Source organism: Gouania willdenowi, chromosome 1 (genome assembly GCF_900634775.1).
Source record: "Gouania willdenowi chromosome 1, fGouWil2.1, whole genome shotgun sequence".
Classification (NCBI taxonomy): domain Eukaryota; kingdom Metazoa; phylum Chordata; class Actinopteri; order Blenniiformes; family Gobiesocidae; genus Gouania; species Gouania willdenowi.
This window is the reverse complement of record NC_041044.1, coordinates 38,094,446-38,111,855: the sequence shown is the minus strand read 5'-3', so window position 1 is coordinate 38,111,855 and position 17,410 is coordinate 38,094,446. Positions and strand designations below refer to the sequence as shown.

General features: G+C 39.3%; 1 protein-coding gene across 1 annotated transcript; it reads right to left on the bottom strand.

Annotated features, from left to right (window-relative positions):
- Positions 1–817: 817 nt before the first annotated feature.
- LOC114464741 (tensin-4-like) lies at positions 818–16,951 on the bottom strand. The gene is made up of 12 exons (XM_028449247.1): positions 16,821–16,951; positions 15,600–15,871; positions 9,584–9,896; positions 7,493–7,875; positions 6,894–6,998; positions 6,682–6,774; positions 5,537–5,614; positions 5,401–5,463; positions 5,131–5,302; positions 4,361–4,429; positions 4,145–4,174; positions 818–1,294 (listed from the first exon to the last, which is right to left on the bottom strand). Exons 2-12 carry the CDS (start codon positions 15,838–15,840, stop codon positions 1,162–1,164), a joined length of 1,680 nt encoding a protein of 559 aa, XP_028305048.1. The 5' UTR covers positions 15,841–15,871; positions 16,821–16,951; the 3' UTR covers positions 818–1,161.
- Between the last annotated feature and the right edge of the window lie 459 nt (positions 16,952–17,410).

The following is a 17,410-nucleotide window of genomic DNA, read 5'->3' as shown; positions in this document are numbered from 1 at the left end:
TACAGTTTGTACATTTATTTAATGCTACTTTTGACCAGATTTACAGCAATGTTTGAGCAATTTATGATGTTTACTTTTCTCGTAAATGCATAATGTCAATGCTAAATCTAAATGCTAAATCTAAATGATAAATGTTGAATCTCAATCCATCCATCTGTCCATTTTCAGAACCACTTGTTCATGTTTTTTAGGGTCGCGGGGGTCTGCCGGTGCCTATGTTGAATCTAAATATTAACTGTTAAATCTAAATGTGGAGCACAATCCCTCCGTTTGAGTAGACCTCAGATAGCATTCATCAATAAGATTTTATTTTGCTACTTCTGGTGAATTTGGAAATATTTAGTTTCACCTGTGACGTTTGTATTCAACATAATAACATTTAGATTCAACATTTTGACATTTAGAATTATATTCACTTACTTTAACTTTAGATCTTCAGAACTTTAACTTTGAAACTTTAAAACTATTTGAAAATGTTAACTTCAGAGAGGTACTGTATAGTGAGTATTAAGTATAGTTAGCATAGCATAGATTGTTCTTTGGAAATTTCATAGTATAGACTGGGCGTGTCTTAACTGCTCCATGAGCCCCGCCCATAATCAAGGCATTTTATACATTTTCATCCTAAACACATCAGCCAAAAACCTCTAGGTTTAGTAACTCTAATAATTTTTCTCATCAAATCAAATGTAAATTGCTGCTAATGCTAACATATGTGCTAATGCTATCCTCTGTGATTGTGTTATAGTAATGTAAGCTTTGTTCAGGTTAGATGATGCAGAGCGTCACCATCAGTAGTTGATAAAAGAACCACAGACAAAAGCTACAAATCTTTTTATTTTATTGCGTTGTCATGTAAACAAAACTAAACAAAAATCAGCAATAGTGTGTTAACAAAATGTTATATTTTCAGTGCATGAAGAATAAATTACAATCAGAAATAACATAAAGGGCATCTGCATTCAAATTAAACCTGGAAGCCTGCGTTCAAGCTGCTTTGCGTCAAGTCTTTTTACCGAAACCTTCAGAGGCGATTATACGTCCATACGTCAATGGCAGCCTTTCTTCAGTCCTGTGTCTCTTTGTGTGTAGGAATGGATTTATTTAGTTTTTGACCGAATACAAACAGCAGTGGTGAGATTTACGTAGGTTACCTCACACCTACAGTTTGTTTACAGCAGCCTGAATGACCTCCGTGACCTTGTTGAAAGGCTGTAGAGGGTCGTACTCTGCGAAGACGTGACACACGTTCTCCATCCCAACTTCAGCGCCTTTAGCCACGAAGCCAAACATCCTGTTTGGACAAAAGAGAGACGACCCATTCAGTCCATGTCATGCAAAAACAACACAGAAACAGTCATTGTTGACCCGACGAGTCCATGCATCGTCCTACAAGATTTATTTATTTATTACCTCCACCAAGGAGGACATATTTTTGTTTGAGAAAACATATTAAAAACCAATAAAATTCCACTTTTCCCAAGAGTGAAATTGAATATGCATTCTTATATTTGCACAGATGATGTTTATTTATGGAAAACATCCACAATATAAGTATGGTTACCCTGTAATCTCCACGAATATATACATAGGGTAGATTGGGGTGGGGGGGGTAGCACTGGTTCATATCAGAAATGTAGTTTTGGCCAATGTTGAATATCAGGAAAAAAGCTAAAATCAAACTCCTGTAAATATGGATCCCGGCTGATTTTCCCACTTCTATCCCATCCCTATCTGTTAGCAGAATTACGTCATAATTACTTCGTGGATTTTGACAAAATTTTACCCAAAGATAAACCTTCGGCAATGGAAGATTAAATTTAATTTTGGTGTGGATCTGGATTAATGTACTGATTCTGGATCAGTTTCAATAATGGAAAAATCTGTCTCTCTCATCATTGGCGAATTTGAAAAAAATCACATCGGTTCGTAATTGACTCATTTTTATCAAATTCGACTCAGTTACTCACTCGGTGAGAATTTAGATTGCGCATTTTATCCTGATGTTTCTTTTTTTTTTTTAAATATTGCCCATACTGTGAATAATAATGGTACCATGATCAGGATTATTGATCCAAATTACTGACAATATCTGAAAAAGAGGATATTTGGCGCCTGGCAGAGGTTTGCGCTCTCTGAGTGCTTCTATTCTGTTTCCAACATGATAACCCCAGCTACACAATGAGCACATCTGCCTCACAGTAAGAAGGTCCCGGGTTGGACACTCAACTCTTATGTGTGGAGTTTACATGTTCTCTCCATGCTTGCATGAGTTTTCTCCAGGACATTCATCTGTTTCCTCCCTCTATTTATGGTGGTGTACCACGCTAATATTATCTAAAAAGGACAAGTCCATATCTTAACTACGGGCTGTGGAGTCATCATAATGACCTAAACTGACATTAATTGTCAGTTTCTATTATTGAAATTTATGTTATTACATATCTTGTTTCTTATGTTCCTATTGAGTTGAAAATGTTATACCCAAAGTAAGTATGTACGATGTGTCCAGGGTTAAAGTCAAATAAAAGCATGGTTATTTTTGCCATTAGCACTTTTTATGTCTTTTCCAAAAGACAGTGGCTATCCATACGTTGCCGTAACAATATACCAACATTCTATCCGTACGCAGTGCCCCTCATTGGCCAGTTTAGGTCACGTGACTAAGACTAATCCTAACCCTAACACGCTACGTGCGCGTACTTTGGTAAACGTACCAATAGCGTTGGAGGTTGTCCGTACGGCAACCGTACAAATAGACACTTTCTTTCCAAAACATTGTGTTGTTATCGTAAGTCCATTATCGTCTATTGAACGCCGTCTATCGTCCCACCCCCGTTTGTTTGTGAGTAGAGCTTAGCATCATGGCCAATTTCCTGAATCGATTAATAAGGTTTTGAGTCGATTAATCAAGGTTATATTTTGATTCAGTGTTGATTGATTGATTTTTCAAATTTCACTTGGATATTAATAAGGTGGTCACACAGCAGAGCTTCGTCTGCATCCAACATCTGCCAAGTTTGCTCTGGATGGCGTTGTACAAGCGTAGTAGTCGACGTTGCTAATGCAAGGCTATAGCGCGACACTGCTGGCATTAGAGTAAAAAAAATAAATAAATAGCGATATCAGCACCTACGAATTCATTTTGTCAAATTTCAATAACGATTTTTTTTTTTTTTTTCCTTAGCTTTATTTGTGAGTGGTTGTGTATCTGTTGCCTAGTAGCCGTGGACAGCTGGAGAAAAGGACCAGGAAAAATGACTATTAGTTTCATTTAGGCTTTAGTTCCTTTTGGCTCTTCCTTCCAGCTGCTGGTTGATTGCCTGCACACCTGAAGCTGATCCAGTGATTAGAGTCTGCAGCTATAAATGACGGCTCTTCACAGAACATGCGGTCACATGGGTTTAGAAAAGCTGGTAGTTATGTCTGCTAATCTGTCAAAGAACAATAAACGCAGCTGAACCTCTGCTGATTGCTCAGTGTGTCTGTGTTTGGGTCCCATTTAATTAATAATGTCATTTATTTATTTATTATTCTGGGTTTTTCTTTCTCTTACCGAAGGAAAATTGTTGAAAAAGTCTCCTCGTAAACAGAAGCACAAAAGAAGCTGCTATACATGTTGGTGTGTAAAGCTGCCTTTCACAATAGAAGTGAAAATAAAACACATTTATCTAATCGTCCTGTTTTTCAGAGTTTCAATTTAAAACATTTATTTAACAATCTCAATCTTACCTCATCTGTGCAATTAAACTTCTTTTCACAATGTTTGTCTAAATGTGTGAATAATTAAATTATTTGTGCAATGTGTTCGTTGTGCATAAATTTTAATTATCTTTGTTTACTCAGTGTTTTTTTTTTTTTTTTCTTCATCTTTTTCAAGCCTGAACCCAAAGTTTACCAAACTACAAAAATGACTCATAATCCATAAAATGCTCCACAAACTACTGTAGTCTGACACTTTACACCCATGAATAGATGAACAACTTAACTTCAGTAGATCTCTATTTAAGGCTCTACTAGGACTCAGGTTTGGAGCCCCCTGGTGGCTCATAGGGCCCCATGCATTTGCATAATCTGCGTATAGCTAGAAACAGCTCTGTCTGTTAGTATTGTGGATTATTAAATTGTGCTACATTGTCATTACCTTGCAGAAAAACAGGATCCTTTCTTCCACCTGTGAAGACAAACAAAAACAGACACATTTCAGTCTTACTCTTGACGACCGATCATTTAGATCATTTAACCTTTAAAACATCTGTGTATTTTCCTTTGTGGGTTTAATGTTCAGATTATTGTACTGTATTGTTTGGCTCCTGTAGCTTAATGTATTGCGTTGAACAATCACTGAAGCATCACTCACAGTCTCTTGTCGGGATCTTCTCCGCAGTAGCTCAGCAGGTGAGAAGGATAATGACGTCTAAAGAAAAGCCTGCAAACAAACCATTGGTTAGTTCATCATCATTTTTTTTTTCTGTCACATGTTTAAATACATACAAACACCAAAAAAAAAAAAAAAAAAAAAACAATTACTGACCAATGCGATGTGGGTTAAAGCATTAGTTTAGCCCGCCTACCTGCCTGTCCTGATTGGCCGAGTCGTCTGAAGAGCACCCTCATCAGCCAATAAAGTGCAGCCTATGTTGCGCCACAGTCTTTGTGTTAATTTTTCTTAGAAAATTGCTAAATCATTGAAATACAGCCCATATAACGGTGCACTTTATATCCCGGAAATTACGGTAATTGTACAATTTGTCATTTGATTAGTCGATGAATCGTTTCAATAATCAATGCCTAGTCGACTATTAAAACAGTCGTTAGTTGCAGCCTTAGTTCAGACTGTCTTTAACAGATCGGATACAGGTGACCTATGGGCTCAAAGTTGGGGTTTGGGTTGCATTTGCCTGCAGTGTGAACGTGTTGCTGAAAATCACATCCATAAACAAGCTGCGCTGTAACTGACGGGGTTTTCCTGTCAGTTTGGAGCGACTCATAAAGTGCATCGTGAACGCAAACCCATGTTTACGTCACTCTTTTTTTTTTTTTTTTTTTTTCAACAGAAGGTAAACGACGGTCTTAGTTTATGAGCACATTATTGCACAAAAGCATGTGTTGTGTTCAAACGGCACTCACTTCCTGTTGATGTCGGTCAGTGTGACGCCCTTCAGAGAAGCTTTCATGTTAACGATGGTGGGGCTGAGGGAAACCGTGGCCTTGTTGAGCGTTGAGGTCACGGCCTTCCTCACAGCGCAGGGCCCCGTCAACCTCTCCGTGGGAACGGTGTTCAGGTAGACGAAATTAGAAGCTGAGGGAACATTTGGAAAATCTGACGTCAAGCATCCGACATGCCTGAGGCTTCAGCTCCTCGCTGGAAACGAGACGCCGGCGTTCCCTGTGACTCACCTGCTCTCATGTTATCGTCTGATGCTGCTTTTTCAGCCATTCTTTCCTCTGTGTTTGGCTCTTCTGCAAAAAGACGATACACTGAGTTTTTCTGCTTCTCTCATGAAATTCACACATGAAAAGGAAAACGCGTTACCTTTGGAGTGGAGCACCAATAAGGAGGGCAGAGCGTAGGCTGACACAGTGTGCTGGTACACCAGAGCAGAGAGGCTGCCTGGAAAGGAGAGATCAATAACTGTGAATACAATAATAAAAGCTATAATAGTCTCTAAATACAATAAATATATTTTTAGTAGAGATGGCTGATATTATCAGCCCACCAAAATGTAATATCTCATTGTGTCATAGAATAGAGACTTTGTTTATGGTGAAACAGTGCTACCTAGTGGTGGTAAAGGATATTGTTTGGGTTTCCCATCCTGACCTTTCAATACGAGTGATTTCCTGTCAAGTTCCAAAACATATTCCCATTTGAAATAAAAATCTATTTATTAATTTTTAAAAAAGAAAAACATACTCCAGCAATGCAGTCATACCCATAGATACATACGGTCATACTTTCTAGAAATCAATCAATTAAATTTTATTTATATTGCACATTTTACACAAATTCAATTGTTGTCCAAAGTGCTTTACAGGGTTTTACGAAAGTGATTGACAATGATCAAAAAGGTTTAGAAAAGTAATCCACATGGAAGTAATTTGATTTAAAAAAAATATTAAAAAGATTACAAATAAGTGTCAGATAAATAAATAAATAAAAAAAGCTGCATAAAAACAGTTAAAAAGAAAAAAAACAACAAAAAATAAAAGATTTAACAAATCCAATAATTCAATGCATAAACACTGTAAAGCACTACATTAAATTCAGAGTAAATAAAATGGCTTGTTAAACTCCATTCTGTGAGATAAATCAATGTCTGTCATTGTTGGTAGACAGTGTTTGTGATGAGTTTCAGTCATTTTACACAGTGATATAAATCATTGTTCACGGTCTTACTGCTAACGCTAACTTGCTAGCTATCTTCATCGATCTGCACCTCATGTACAAACTATTTAACAATGTTATATGTGATATGTTTGTTGCACAATATTGACGGTTGTTTTATCTTGTATTGTGTTAGTGTGAGTTATTTTACAACTGTTTAATTGTTTGGGACAACACTAAAAATCAATAAAATGGTGCTTTTTCCTCCATGAACGCTCACCCACAACTTAAGAGTCCTAACGTGACTCAGTGTAACTGATTCAACCTGCGGAGTAAACATTAAACACACTCACCAAAGTACGGCTCATGGGAGGAGCCTTTGATACGAACGCCTTTTGGAGACGATTCGATTAGGAAGTGCCTGATAAGGTCTGAGCTGCTCTCTCCTAGTTTTAGTAAAAGAGAAAAGACCATATATACATCATGTTTCAGAATTTTAAAAATAGAAATAGGATAGGAAAAACACATGTAGGTATCAACAGAAGTGCTCCAGAATGATGCGTACCTGGTATTTGCTCCGTCTTCATGACCAACCCAAAACTGCCTCTGAACGAGGTGCTGTCTCTGACTACAAATGCTCCAGCTTCTCTGTCCTTTATCAAGCATTCAGCTGGAAAACATCAGACATTCAGGCAAACTGTTCTGCTAATATTTATGTTTTTGTATGATTTCATTTTGTAATCTTTTTTGGTAACACTTTAATTTAAGTTTAATACATAAGGCTGTCATTGTCATTTGCTATGACGCCTTTGGAGCTATGTTGGCATTTTTGGGTTAGGTGAAGGGATCTAGTGCAGATAGGTAGGGTTAGAGTTAAAAGGTCTAGTTAAGGTTAGGGGTTAAGGTAATGTAGGGTTAGGTAGGGAACTATATATTGGTTAGGGTTAAAATTTGAATCTTCACTTTCCAAGATAAATGCAACATTTTATGCATAACTCTGTACAAATAATCCAATAAAAACCTGGATTATACATTTTATACAGTAAATAGAGACAGCTCATCTTGCAAATACAAAGTGATGTCATCAGCCTAAAGGATGAGTCAAACACATCGGTGCATCTCACTTTGTGGAAATTTGGTTTGGCATGGGAGCTTGTTTCTCACCTTCTGCTCTGCTGATGTGTGGGCGAAACCAGTACTTTGATGTGTCCATGACAAACTTCATGGATGAATGGCTAGCGGTAAAGCAGGCCTGGTGTCCTGAACGTCTCTGCGTGGAGTTGGGCTGTTGGAGAAGACTCTGGATGAGGTCCATGTCTGGTTCAGGACGCTGCATTTCCGGCTGTGGTGCTCCGTTGACCAGCAGCAGTGGGATGTCGTTTAGTGACCCCGAGAGGGAAGCAGGACCACTATGGGTAGCTTTACCCTGCAGCTCCTGGACATGCCCTCTCCTCAACAGCGGGGGTTTCTCTGGGCTGTTTCTGGCTTTGACATCATCATCTGCCATCCAAGTGAGATCCATGTCATCGCTGGCCAAGGATAGAGTGCTGTGAATGGAAGAAAGATGACGGTTAAATCTCAGCATTGTCTTTATCTTAATTACATATGTCAAACTCAAGGCCCGCAGGCCAAGTTTGGCCCGCCAGAGCCTCTAGTCCGGCCCACAGGAATATTTTATTTAAACTAAAAAATACAGCAAAAACAAAACTTTTTGTAAATCATAAGTTGTGGATGAAACACGATGGAGGTTGCAGTTCTACAATATGTACAGTAAAATTAAATCACAATTATTTTCAAAAACCTGGAAAATTTTCACACATTATCCAACAAAATTCTGGCAAATTACATTGCCAAGTCAAAGAGTTTTGACCAAATGCTTAACATTCAGGATTTTGTGCAAATTAGTGCTCTTTCCTTCACAAAAACTTTTTTTTTAATTTGACTGGGTCGTATGTGGCCCTTGAACAAAATGAGTTCTATGAAACGGAGCGCTGCTCTTGTGGCTCCTCCCCAGTACTCCCATACCTGTCCCCCATGTGATATGTTACTGTCTTTTATGTTTCTTGGTTGGGATGTAACTGAAACTGAATTGCCCCTCGAGGACAAATAAAGTGATCTGAATCTAATGAAAACACCTGAAAAAAAGTTTTGAAGCTTTCATGAGGAGGAATTTTAGACGTTTCTATCTATTGAAATGTGGCGCAAAAGAGCCACAAATGCACATCAAAGAACGTGACGTACCTGGTCACATGACCACTCCTCTCCGAGGGATCATGGCGAGGTTCTTAGCATTATACTTAAAAATCATTACTGCTACATTAGACACAGTGACGTGCCATCAGGGTAGGCAAGGTAGGCAGTGCCTACCCAAGGGTGAATTGATATTTTGATTATTTAATTATAATTTTTTTTTTTTTTTTTAATTATGAATTATTTATTTTTCCATTTCCAATAGCCTACAGTACCTATAAGTTTGAAAGTGTCCGCATTTTGTGCGTTTCATAGCCCAAATTACTAAACAGCGCTGTTTCCTGGAACAGCTGCAGTCTTTTTTTTTTTTTTGCTCCGCTGTAAGGCAGAGGGAGGCCACGCCCCCTCCCAAAGGCACGTCGCTCTTCTGCCTCTGTTCTCATTGCGTGAGTTTACGTGTTTGCGCATGTGCAGTCAGGTCCCCAATGTGACATCCATTTACGTGCAAAGGCAGCGTAGAGAGCTGCCTTTGCACGTAACTGCGCCATGCTAAATGCTATACGTAAGTTCACAGCACATTAGTGAATAGATGACACGTGACTGCTGCTGCTACGTTCTCTAGCTAGTGGGCGGGATAACACTACAGTGTGGATGACGGCGCTAGAGATGATAGAGAAACTTTGTTTTGAGGAAAAACGACAGCTTTTAAAAGATGGAGACCAACACCTGAGCTTGTTGGAAATTGCTTTATACAAATAAAATTGATTTGAATTGAATTAACACTTGACAGCAGAAACATATGAAATTGTCATTGGTGGTCTCGATTTGCAATGTGCCTACCCAACCCTAGTGGTCACGGCACGTCACTGATTAGACATGAAGCCACAAAGGAATACAGAGTGTTATAAGGAGGTTTGGAGCGTGCAGTGAAGTCTCGCGGGAGTTACGAGGCTTCTGCCAAAAACAATCTTCAATGGAAACGCAAATATACTTTATCGACATTCAGAAATATTGCTTTTATTTTGCAAAAATCTGTAATGAAAACCCAGCTCGTGAGACCTTTACCTGCCCAGGATGTAGCTCGTGTCCGAACACGTGGACGTGGACAGCAGCGAGATGGCGCTGTTTCTGTTGGAGTGCGATGGGTACAGGGATCCCTGGGACACTCCCGAGTCCATCCTGGATGAGCGGGTCCGTCTGGGTGCGCTCCCACATGGTAGAGGAGGTAGGGTGAAGGTCGGCGAGCTGGAGAAAACCAGGGTTCCCTGAGGACTGCAGCTCAGGCTGTTCTGCGAGGGGATGGGGATGCTCGGAGACACGGATCGTAACCTGGGGGAGCTTCCACGTGGAACCCGCTCACAACGGGAGGCATCATCATCTGAGGGTTAGAGGACAGAACAAAGTGACGCTTTAAACTGCACACACACACAAAAGCATTCAAACATGGGTCCTCATTTATCAACGTTGCGTGAAAACGGGTGAAAATTTCAGTTCACATTGTGTCGTACGACAGCGGCGGCTGAATTCAATCGTCTTTAACATGTTAAGCCCTGAAATATTCCAGGTTCGGAAGCTCCGCCCACTGAAGTAAAACAAACAGTGGCAAGGAAATGTTTACGAGATGAAAATCGGCATCCTCACATCTAAAGTGAAGATGAACAAAATCTGGAAAAACTGGAATTTAAGGAGCTCATTTTAAACACTCTGTGGAAGAAAATAACGGCGATGGTGAACAGCGTTTCAGAATCAGAATCAGAATCATCTTTATTCGCCAAGTGTATGTTGTACACACGAGGAATTTGACTCGGTCAACTGTGCTCTCTCCAATAGTGAAAACAAAAAATTTTCAACAATAAACAATCAGCTAGAAAAGATGAAAATAAGTATAAACATAAGTATAAATATAAACAGTAGTTAGATTTCCGTTTTGGAACGGACTCGGGCTGACGTTTGAATTAAATTCTCAATAACTAACTTAACTAATGCCTAATGATTAATTAAATGAAATTTTACTCATCCACAGCCTAAAAGCGTAAATCCCTGCTTTTTGATCAAGACAATTCTTTACATTTTGGTCAATAAAAAGTCGATGAGCAAGCCCAGTAGCAGTGTTTCTCAATAGGTTTATCAAGTATTACCTTAAGGAAAAGCTAAAAACAATGGTATCAGTAATAGTGTGGGTTTAAAAAAAAAATAATATATATATATATATATATTTTTTTTTTTTGTTTATGCTTAAATGACGGCTGAGGCTTATTTAAAAAAAGAAATGTTTTAAGACGAATCCACACACTCAGATTTGCGTACGTGAGGTCAGACCAGACGTGAGATCTGATCGTAGCGTATATGATCACGTCTAAATTGATAAAAACTTTTGTGAATTAGGTCTTACACTCGTTGTACGAACGGTTGATAAATGAGGGCCATGGTGTTCCTCTTCCTCCTGGTCAAGTTCTGTTGAGCCTGAGTGAACCAGACCCTCGGTAACCGGAGAGACTCCAGCTGGGTCTGCTGATGCTTCACGCGTTTAGAGATGGTCCTGTGCACACTTTAGTTGTAACCAGTTCTTCTTTCAGTCGCTGTCCCCTTCCTATCATCTGGAACCAGTCTGTCCAATCACCTCTGACCTCTGAGCTGCTACTCACTCAACATTTCCTCCTTCTGGACCATTCTCTGGAAACACCACGGCAGGTTGTGGGTGAAAATCTTAGTCATGGGTAACCTGAGGCCCTCAGTCTAATTTTCTGTGGCCCCAAAAGTAATTGCACAAATGCAATCTAAAAACACATGAAATGGCAGAAAAATGCACAAAAAGAAAGAAAAATATAATGACAATATAAAAAGCACAAACATAAGACACTAAACTCCAAAGTGAAAGAAAAAAGCACAAAAGGATAACAAACCAACAACAAAATGTCCTCCATAAACACACAAGACAATTGTAAAAATATAGAAAAATATATCAGCAACAACATAACTACACAGAAATGACTAATAACACACAAAACTTCAATAGAAATAGACAAAAATGACTCCAAAAACCTTACATTAACAAAATACACAAAACAACAACAAATATACACAAAAAAACTCAAAAAATACACAAAACAACAACAAATATACACAAAATAACTACAAAAATACACAAAACAAGCAGAATCTAAAAAATCAAAAGAAAATGACCACAAATTGGTCATTGTTCCAACCGTTGACATGATTGTTGGTCATGTGACCCTCAGATCAGACAATTGTTGTGGCCCCACTGTGATGGAAGTTGTCCTTTTCTGACTTCGACCCACTACAGTCTACAAAGGCATGTTTGAACCTCACAGCTGCTCTTAACAAGTTCAATAAACAAGTTTCTACCATTATGTGAATGACTGATTAGCAAACAGTTACAGTTAAATGAGTTCATCTAATAAACCACGTGGTTTTATGCATGCAGGCCCTGACCTGTGAACATTCCAGGAGCACAGTAAGAACAAGCTAAACAATGACGCGTTCTCAGAGTTCCTGGTTGTGAATGCGGTGTCCGGTAAATACCTGCAGGTACCGGCTCGCACACAGGCCCAGCTTCATACATGTATGACTGAGTTATGATGGAACTGTTCAGCTGTGGCGAAGATACGCGTTCGCTGAGAGGAGTCTAAGCTTGTTGGTGCACAAGTGCTTCGCTCATAGAGAAGGAAGAAGAGGGTGTGACACACACGCAGCAGCAACAGCAGAGAAAGGAGAAAGTCGTTTGCACAGAAACATGAACATATCAAGGCTTTTCTATCTAGTTTTTCCCTTCTTCTATATTTTATGGTCTCCAGAAAAGGCAGAATGCATGATGACGCCATCATTAGCATTAGGGAGACATCTAAAACAGCACAGTTAAACACTAATATTGATAATACATTTTGTTTGTAATACACTTTACGTTTGACACCAAATCTCATTGCAACACATTATTCCACAGTGGCTGAACCTCTATCTGTTGTTAGTATCACAGGCTGCATTCACACCAGTATAAAGTCCTGGACTGCGTCTGAATAATCCCTCCTATCTCCTTTACTATCCACTGTTCCTTCATCCCCAGACGTGTTTAAGTGGTGGCCATAATAAAGAGTGTCCACGTTCTCTTTAAGCTCAGAAAAAGAGGCTCAACGCTTCCTTTTTTTACCTCCTTTAGCCTAGGAAACACTGATGCATTCTTTACTAAAGGAGACGAGAAAATGCTGACCCACAATTCCTTGCAAGTTGCGGCGACAATACAATCTTATGTATAATACATATTTTATATTGCTGAGTCGAAAGTGAGCGTGAGCAACCCTTCTCAATGTGACTTTCTTTTCGTTTCACTTTTGTTCCTCGTAGCCTCTTTTACTTTGATTAAAATTCAAACCGTGTGATTTTTTTTTTTTTCAGCAGAAAGTGTTATAAATGTCCATTTTTGGAAATTTGTTGTTTTTTCACCTCGGCAGATGTCACTTAACTTCCCGGCCGACAGATTATTACGTCACCTAGTTGAAGTGCATCTGATTGTCAAAATCTTTTCCTAACTCCTCTCCTAACACCTTTCCTCAACCCTGTGACGTCATCCACTGGGTTATGGAAAAGTGGATAGGAAAGGAGATAGGAGGGACTATTCAGACGCAGCCCTGGACTCAGGCAGAATGGTCAGAGAACAGCTGATAATTTCATCTCCTTGATTGGACTCGGTTTGCGTTCACAACGCACATTTTGATCTGCTCCAAACAGCCTCTGATGCAGTTGCATGAGCAAACTCAGGGTTTTTCAACCTTGGGTCACCAGAAATGTCCAGTAATAACTAAGTTTAAAAAAAATAAAAAATTACTGATTAAAGTTAGATTTAAAAAATGTGTTGTATTTTATTTTTGTATTTTGCACAATTAAAAAAAACAATACATGGTATCACAGAAATAGATATACAGTGCTTTTTCAAAATAAAACACAACACAATCTCACAACTGTATTCTATACTTTCACTTTCTCAAATATAAATCTAGTTCAAATAAAATGCATCTTGTCTTTTTGTGCAGTAATCCTTACTACTCTGTGTTTTTAATACAGTATAACAAATATGGTCAGAAAACTAATTTTAGGAGGTAAAACTTGTGAAACAAGAATAGGGTCACGACCCAAAAAAGGTTGGGAACCACTGAGCTACATTAGCTGGGGCGCCGTTATCGGACTAGAGACTTCTCTGGGCAGACAAACAGAGATGGGTAAAGCGAGTGCGTGAGAGCGAGCAGAAAAGTCAGCCTTCCTCACCTTTTCTTTAACAACATTCAACAATAGAGCAGCAACAAGTTACCGTGCGTTTAGTCGTTTTGCATCGTACCTGAGTGGCTCTAGGCTTTGATTGGAAACGCTCCGAGTGCAGCCAAAACAAACGCCTGCCTGATCCGTCCGACACTTCATTTGCATGTTCTTAGTGCAGATACCACAGCTCACTTTCAATAAGACAGAAGATGAGAAGAGGTAATAATGTTATGGAAATGTATGATACAGTATCTTCTTCAGCTCTTGGTTTTAGATATCCCATAAATACTAACCCTGGTATTAATGGTTTTAAAGTTATAAAGACAAGAACATGTGCTGTCCGTACTTGTCTGTAAATGCAGCTATTGATTCACGGTGCGGAGGAGGCGGAGTCACAGGAGGACAACAAAGTAAACAAACACCCAGGGTTGAATCTGTGCGTACCCTCGTCGTGATGCTTTTTTATTCCAGGCTGTGACTCATGTCTCTGTTTGATGTGTGTCCGACCCTGCAGGCCTGTTTTGTGACTCCTCAGTGAGTCCGTCTGTCTGCTGCCTGCACATGGGTGCGGCCCAACACCCTGAGTGCTTTCTTACAAAAGCTGGATAGAATTCCAAAGCCTGGAGCCATTGATTTCACATTTTTTGCATCACTCCCACAGTGTTTGTTTTGTTGTAACCTAGTCTGGACTTTGCTGTTACTTCTGAGATCTGAACATCTCCACCCTAAGGATGTTTTTTTGAATCCCAAATGTTTGTGAGGCTGTGCTCATTATTTCCTCTTCTTTTCACCAAAGACGACTCCCAAAAATAAAAACATCTCTCGACTATAGAAACCATGGGAGTCATAACGTGTGACTCTCTGATGTGATTATTCCCTCACACTTCTACACATTCTACAAGGTTCACAGATAAATGTATTTAGCTGTGCTAGCATAGCCTGCCTTAAAGATCGGTTAGTGTTTCATTTTCCCAGTGAAACCCTTTGTTTCTACAGCAGGGATGGCCAGTTCTAGTCCTGGAGAGCTGCTGTCCTGCATGTTTCAGATGTCTCCCTTTGGGACGCCGATTGTAAAGTTGTGCATTGAGCAACAAACCACGTTTACAAAAAAATAATGTGAATTTAATTTAGATTTAACATTTAAGATTTCCATTTAACATTTAGATTTCCATCCATCACTCCATTTTCTGACACGCTTGTTCCTGTTTTCAGGGACGCATGCGTCTGCTGGTACCTCATTTAGATTTAGGTTTAACATTTAGATTCAACAATTAAAATTTAAGATTCACATTTAGATTTAGACTTAGTATTTAACATTAGGATTTCCATCCATATATTTTCTGACCCGCTTGTTCCTGTTTTCAGGGTCCCGAGCGTCTGCTGGTGCGTCATTTAGAGTTAAAATTGAACATTTAGATTTACATGTAACAAGTTGCTGTTTTAGCTTTGGCAACTTTACAATCGTTGCCCCATATTTTCCTGCGTTCCTCTCCAGTTTGGGAAATTCTGATGTTTTTTCTCACCGTCCTGTTCTGGTTTCTCCTGTTTTCTCAGCCAGTGAAGGCAGATCATCTTTACATTCCTGAGTCTAGGCTTGATTTGTGCTATTTCATACTATTTGAAGGTATTTTTTGCACTACAGATTCATTTGAATCCAGTGTGTTTAAAGTTTAAAGAAAATTGCAAATGTGAAGAAAAAGCAATGAACCACAAACAAACCAACCTATTATCGGTCCTATTATTAAATGTTTTATGACTCCATGCTCTGTTCTGTGGCCTCTGCTTTGACCTTGGGGGTTCTTTGTTGATTTACCTGAAGGAGGGCTGATGCATGAAGGACTCGTGTTGGCTGGGATGATCTCGAACGTCGGATCCAGCTCCAGGATGAGTTGGTTGAGGTTTTCCAACGAGATGTCCAGTTCAGGCTCGCCATTTTTGGTGGGAGGTGGGCGTTCAATGACCGCCTGCTGCGTAGAATCCAGGCAGATGCTCTGGCCAACTCTCAGCATGTGAGTGGGTATCGTCGGGGACATGCCTTCAGCTGTAGGCATCATGTTAGGAGAACTCGCCGTTCTTTGGGTCTAACTGAGACGGGAATACAAAGGAAGAAAGGAGTCAGTTACAGGGAGTTCAGTGAAACCAAAGCTTAGACTTTGAAAGGAAACCTATTCAAAGAGAGTTTTCCCAAGATTGACCGTAGATCGAATGGCTCCCTGCTCTTACACACATAGGTGATTGCTTCCAGGGCCTGATTATCTCACAATCTGTTATTCAGAATGACACTTCATCAGATTGAAAGGTCATTGTCAATGGAGCCATTAAAGTAAACCCTATCACCTAATTTCTTTTGATTGTATCTTATCAGGTTATCCCACAGAGTTGTTCCATAAGTTGGAAGTAGCGACCTAAAAACAAAGTTGGATGAAGAGATTTTCTTTAAAAGTCACTTTGACTATTTCTAAAAATGGCTTGAAAGAGAGCGCAAGCCTCAGCCAAGCCTGAATCTCTTTCCCAGAAATATATACATGTAGCTACGGTAAAGTCGGGCATTGCGTATAGTTTTCCTGCTAACAGTGACTCAGGACCACAGGGGTGACACCGTGCTGAGTAAAGCTTTTCCTCTCCTACTCATATCAGTGTGTGGGAGGCTCAGCCCGACAAGGTGCGGCCTTGTTTGACTCACTAATGGGTGTTCATGCTTTTTTACTATGGCTACTGTAATGTTTATCTACAACAGTCTTTGGTTTATACTAAAGCAATCAGAACTCATGCCAAGTTTGTTTGATTATTATAGAAAGGTTAGTCTTGTCTCAATCGTTCAGGTTCAGAAAAGCCAGGAATACCTGCTTTAAACCTGTGTTTTGTGTACCTGCTGTAATCTGCTAAAAGAATAAGCAGATATATAAATATATATTACATATATAGCCATAAAGGTGATTAAAAACCCTTAGTTTTCTACTAAATAATCTAAAAGTCCTGAGTGTGCTGCAGCTGTTAGAGAAATGAAAATGAAAAATCTAAAAAGTCACATCACCTTTTATTCTTCTCTTCAGGATTCTGCTGCTTTAGATCTCAGGCTCTTCTTTCACTTTTCACCTCACTTTTCACCAGCAAAGGCTTTTATTAATGAAGACACACCCCTTTTACTGGGCAGCCAATCAGCAGTGAGGCTCGGGCCCATGAGGTTATCAAAGGTGTGAAGGAGTGTGTGGCTGGATTACTTCCAAGCTGCTGCAGAAGTGGCTTGTTGACGTTGATGACGTTGATAAAAACGTGTGTTCAGTCATGCTTTATTCATTGCTTATAAAACCACACACCCTGTGAGATTCACTCTAAGGAATCTTTGCATTGGAATTTGGATTTGGAGAAAGCATGTGATGTGTTCGAGAATATTTATTGAAAAAGTGAAAACAAAAAAATCCAAGTGGAAAACAATTCAACCTAAATCTACACAACAGTGAAGTGAAATAAAAACAAGAAACTGACTTAAGGGATAAACTAACACTAGGATAAACACATTTCATATTATTATTTCAACAAGTCAGTGATCAAACAAACCCTTAATAGTGAAAGGAAGACAGTCAGATCAATAGACGTCACCTATGGAGTGGAAGAAATCTACAA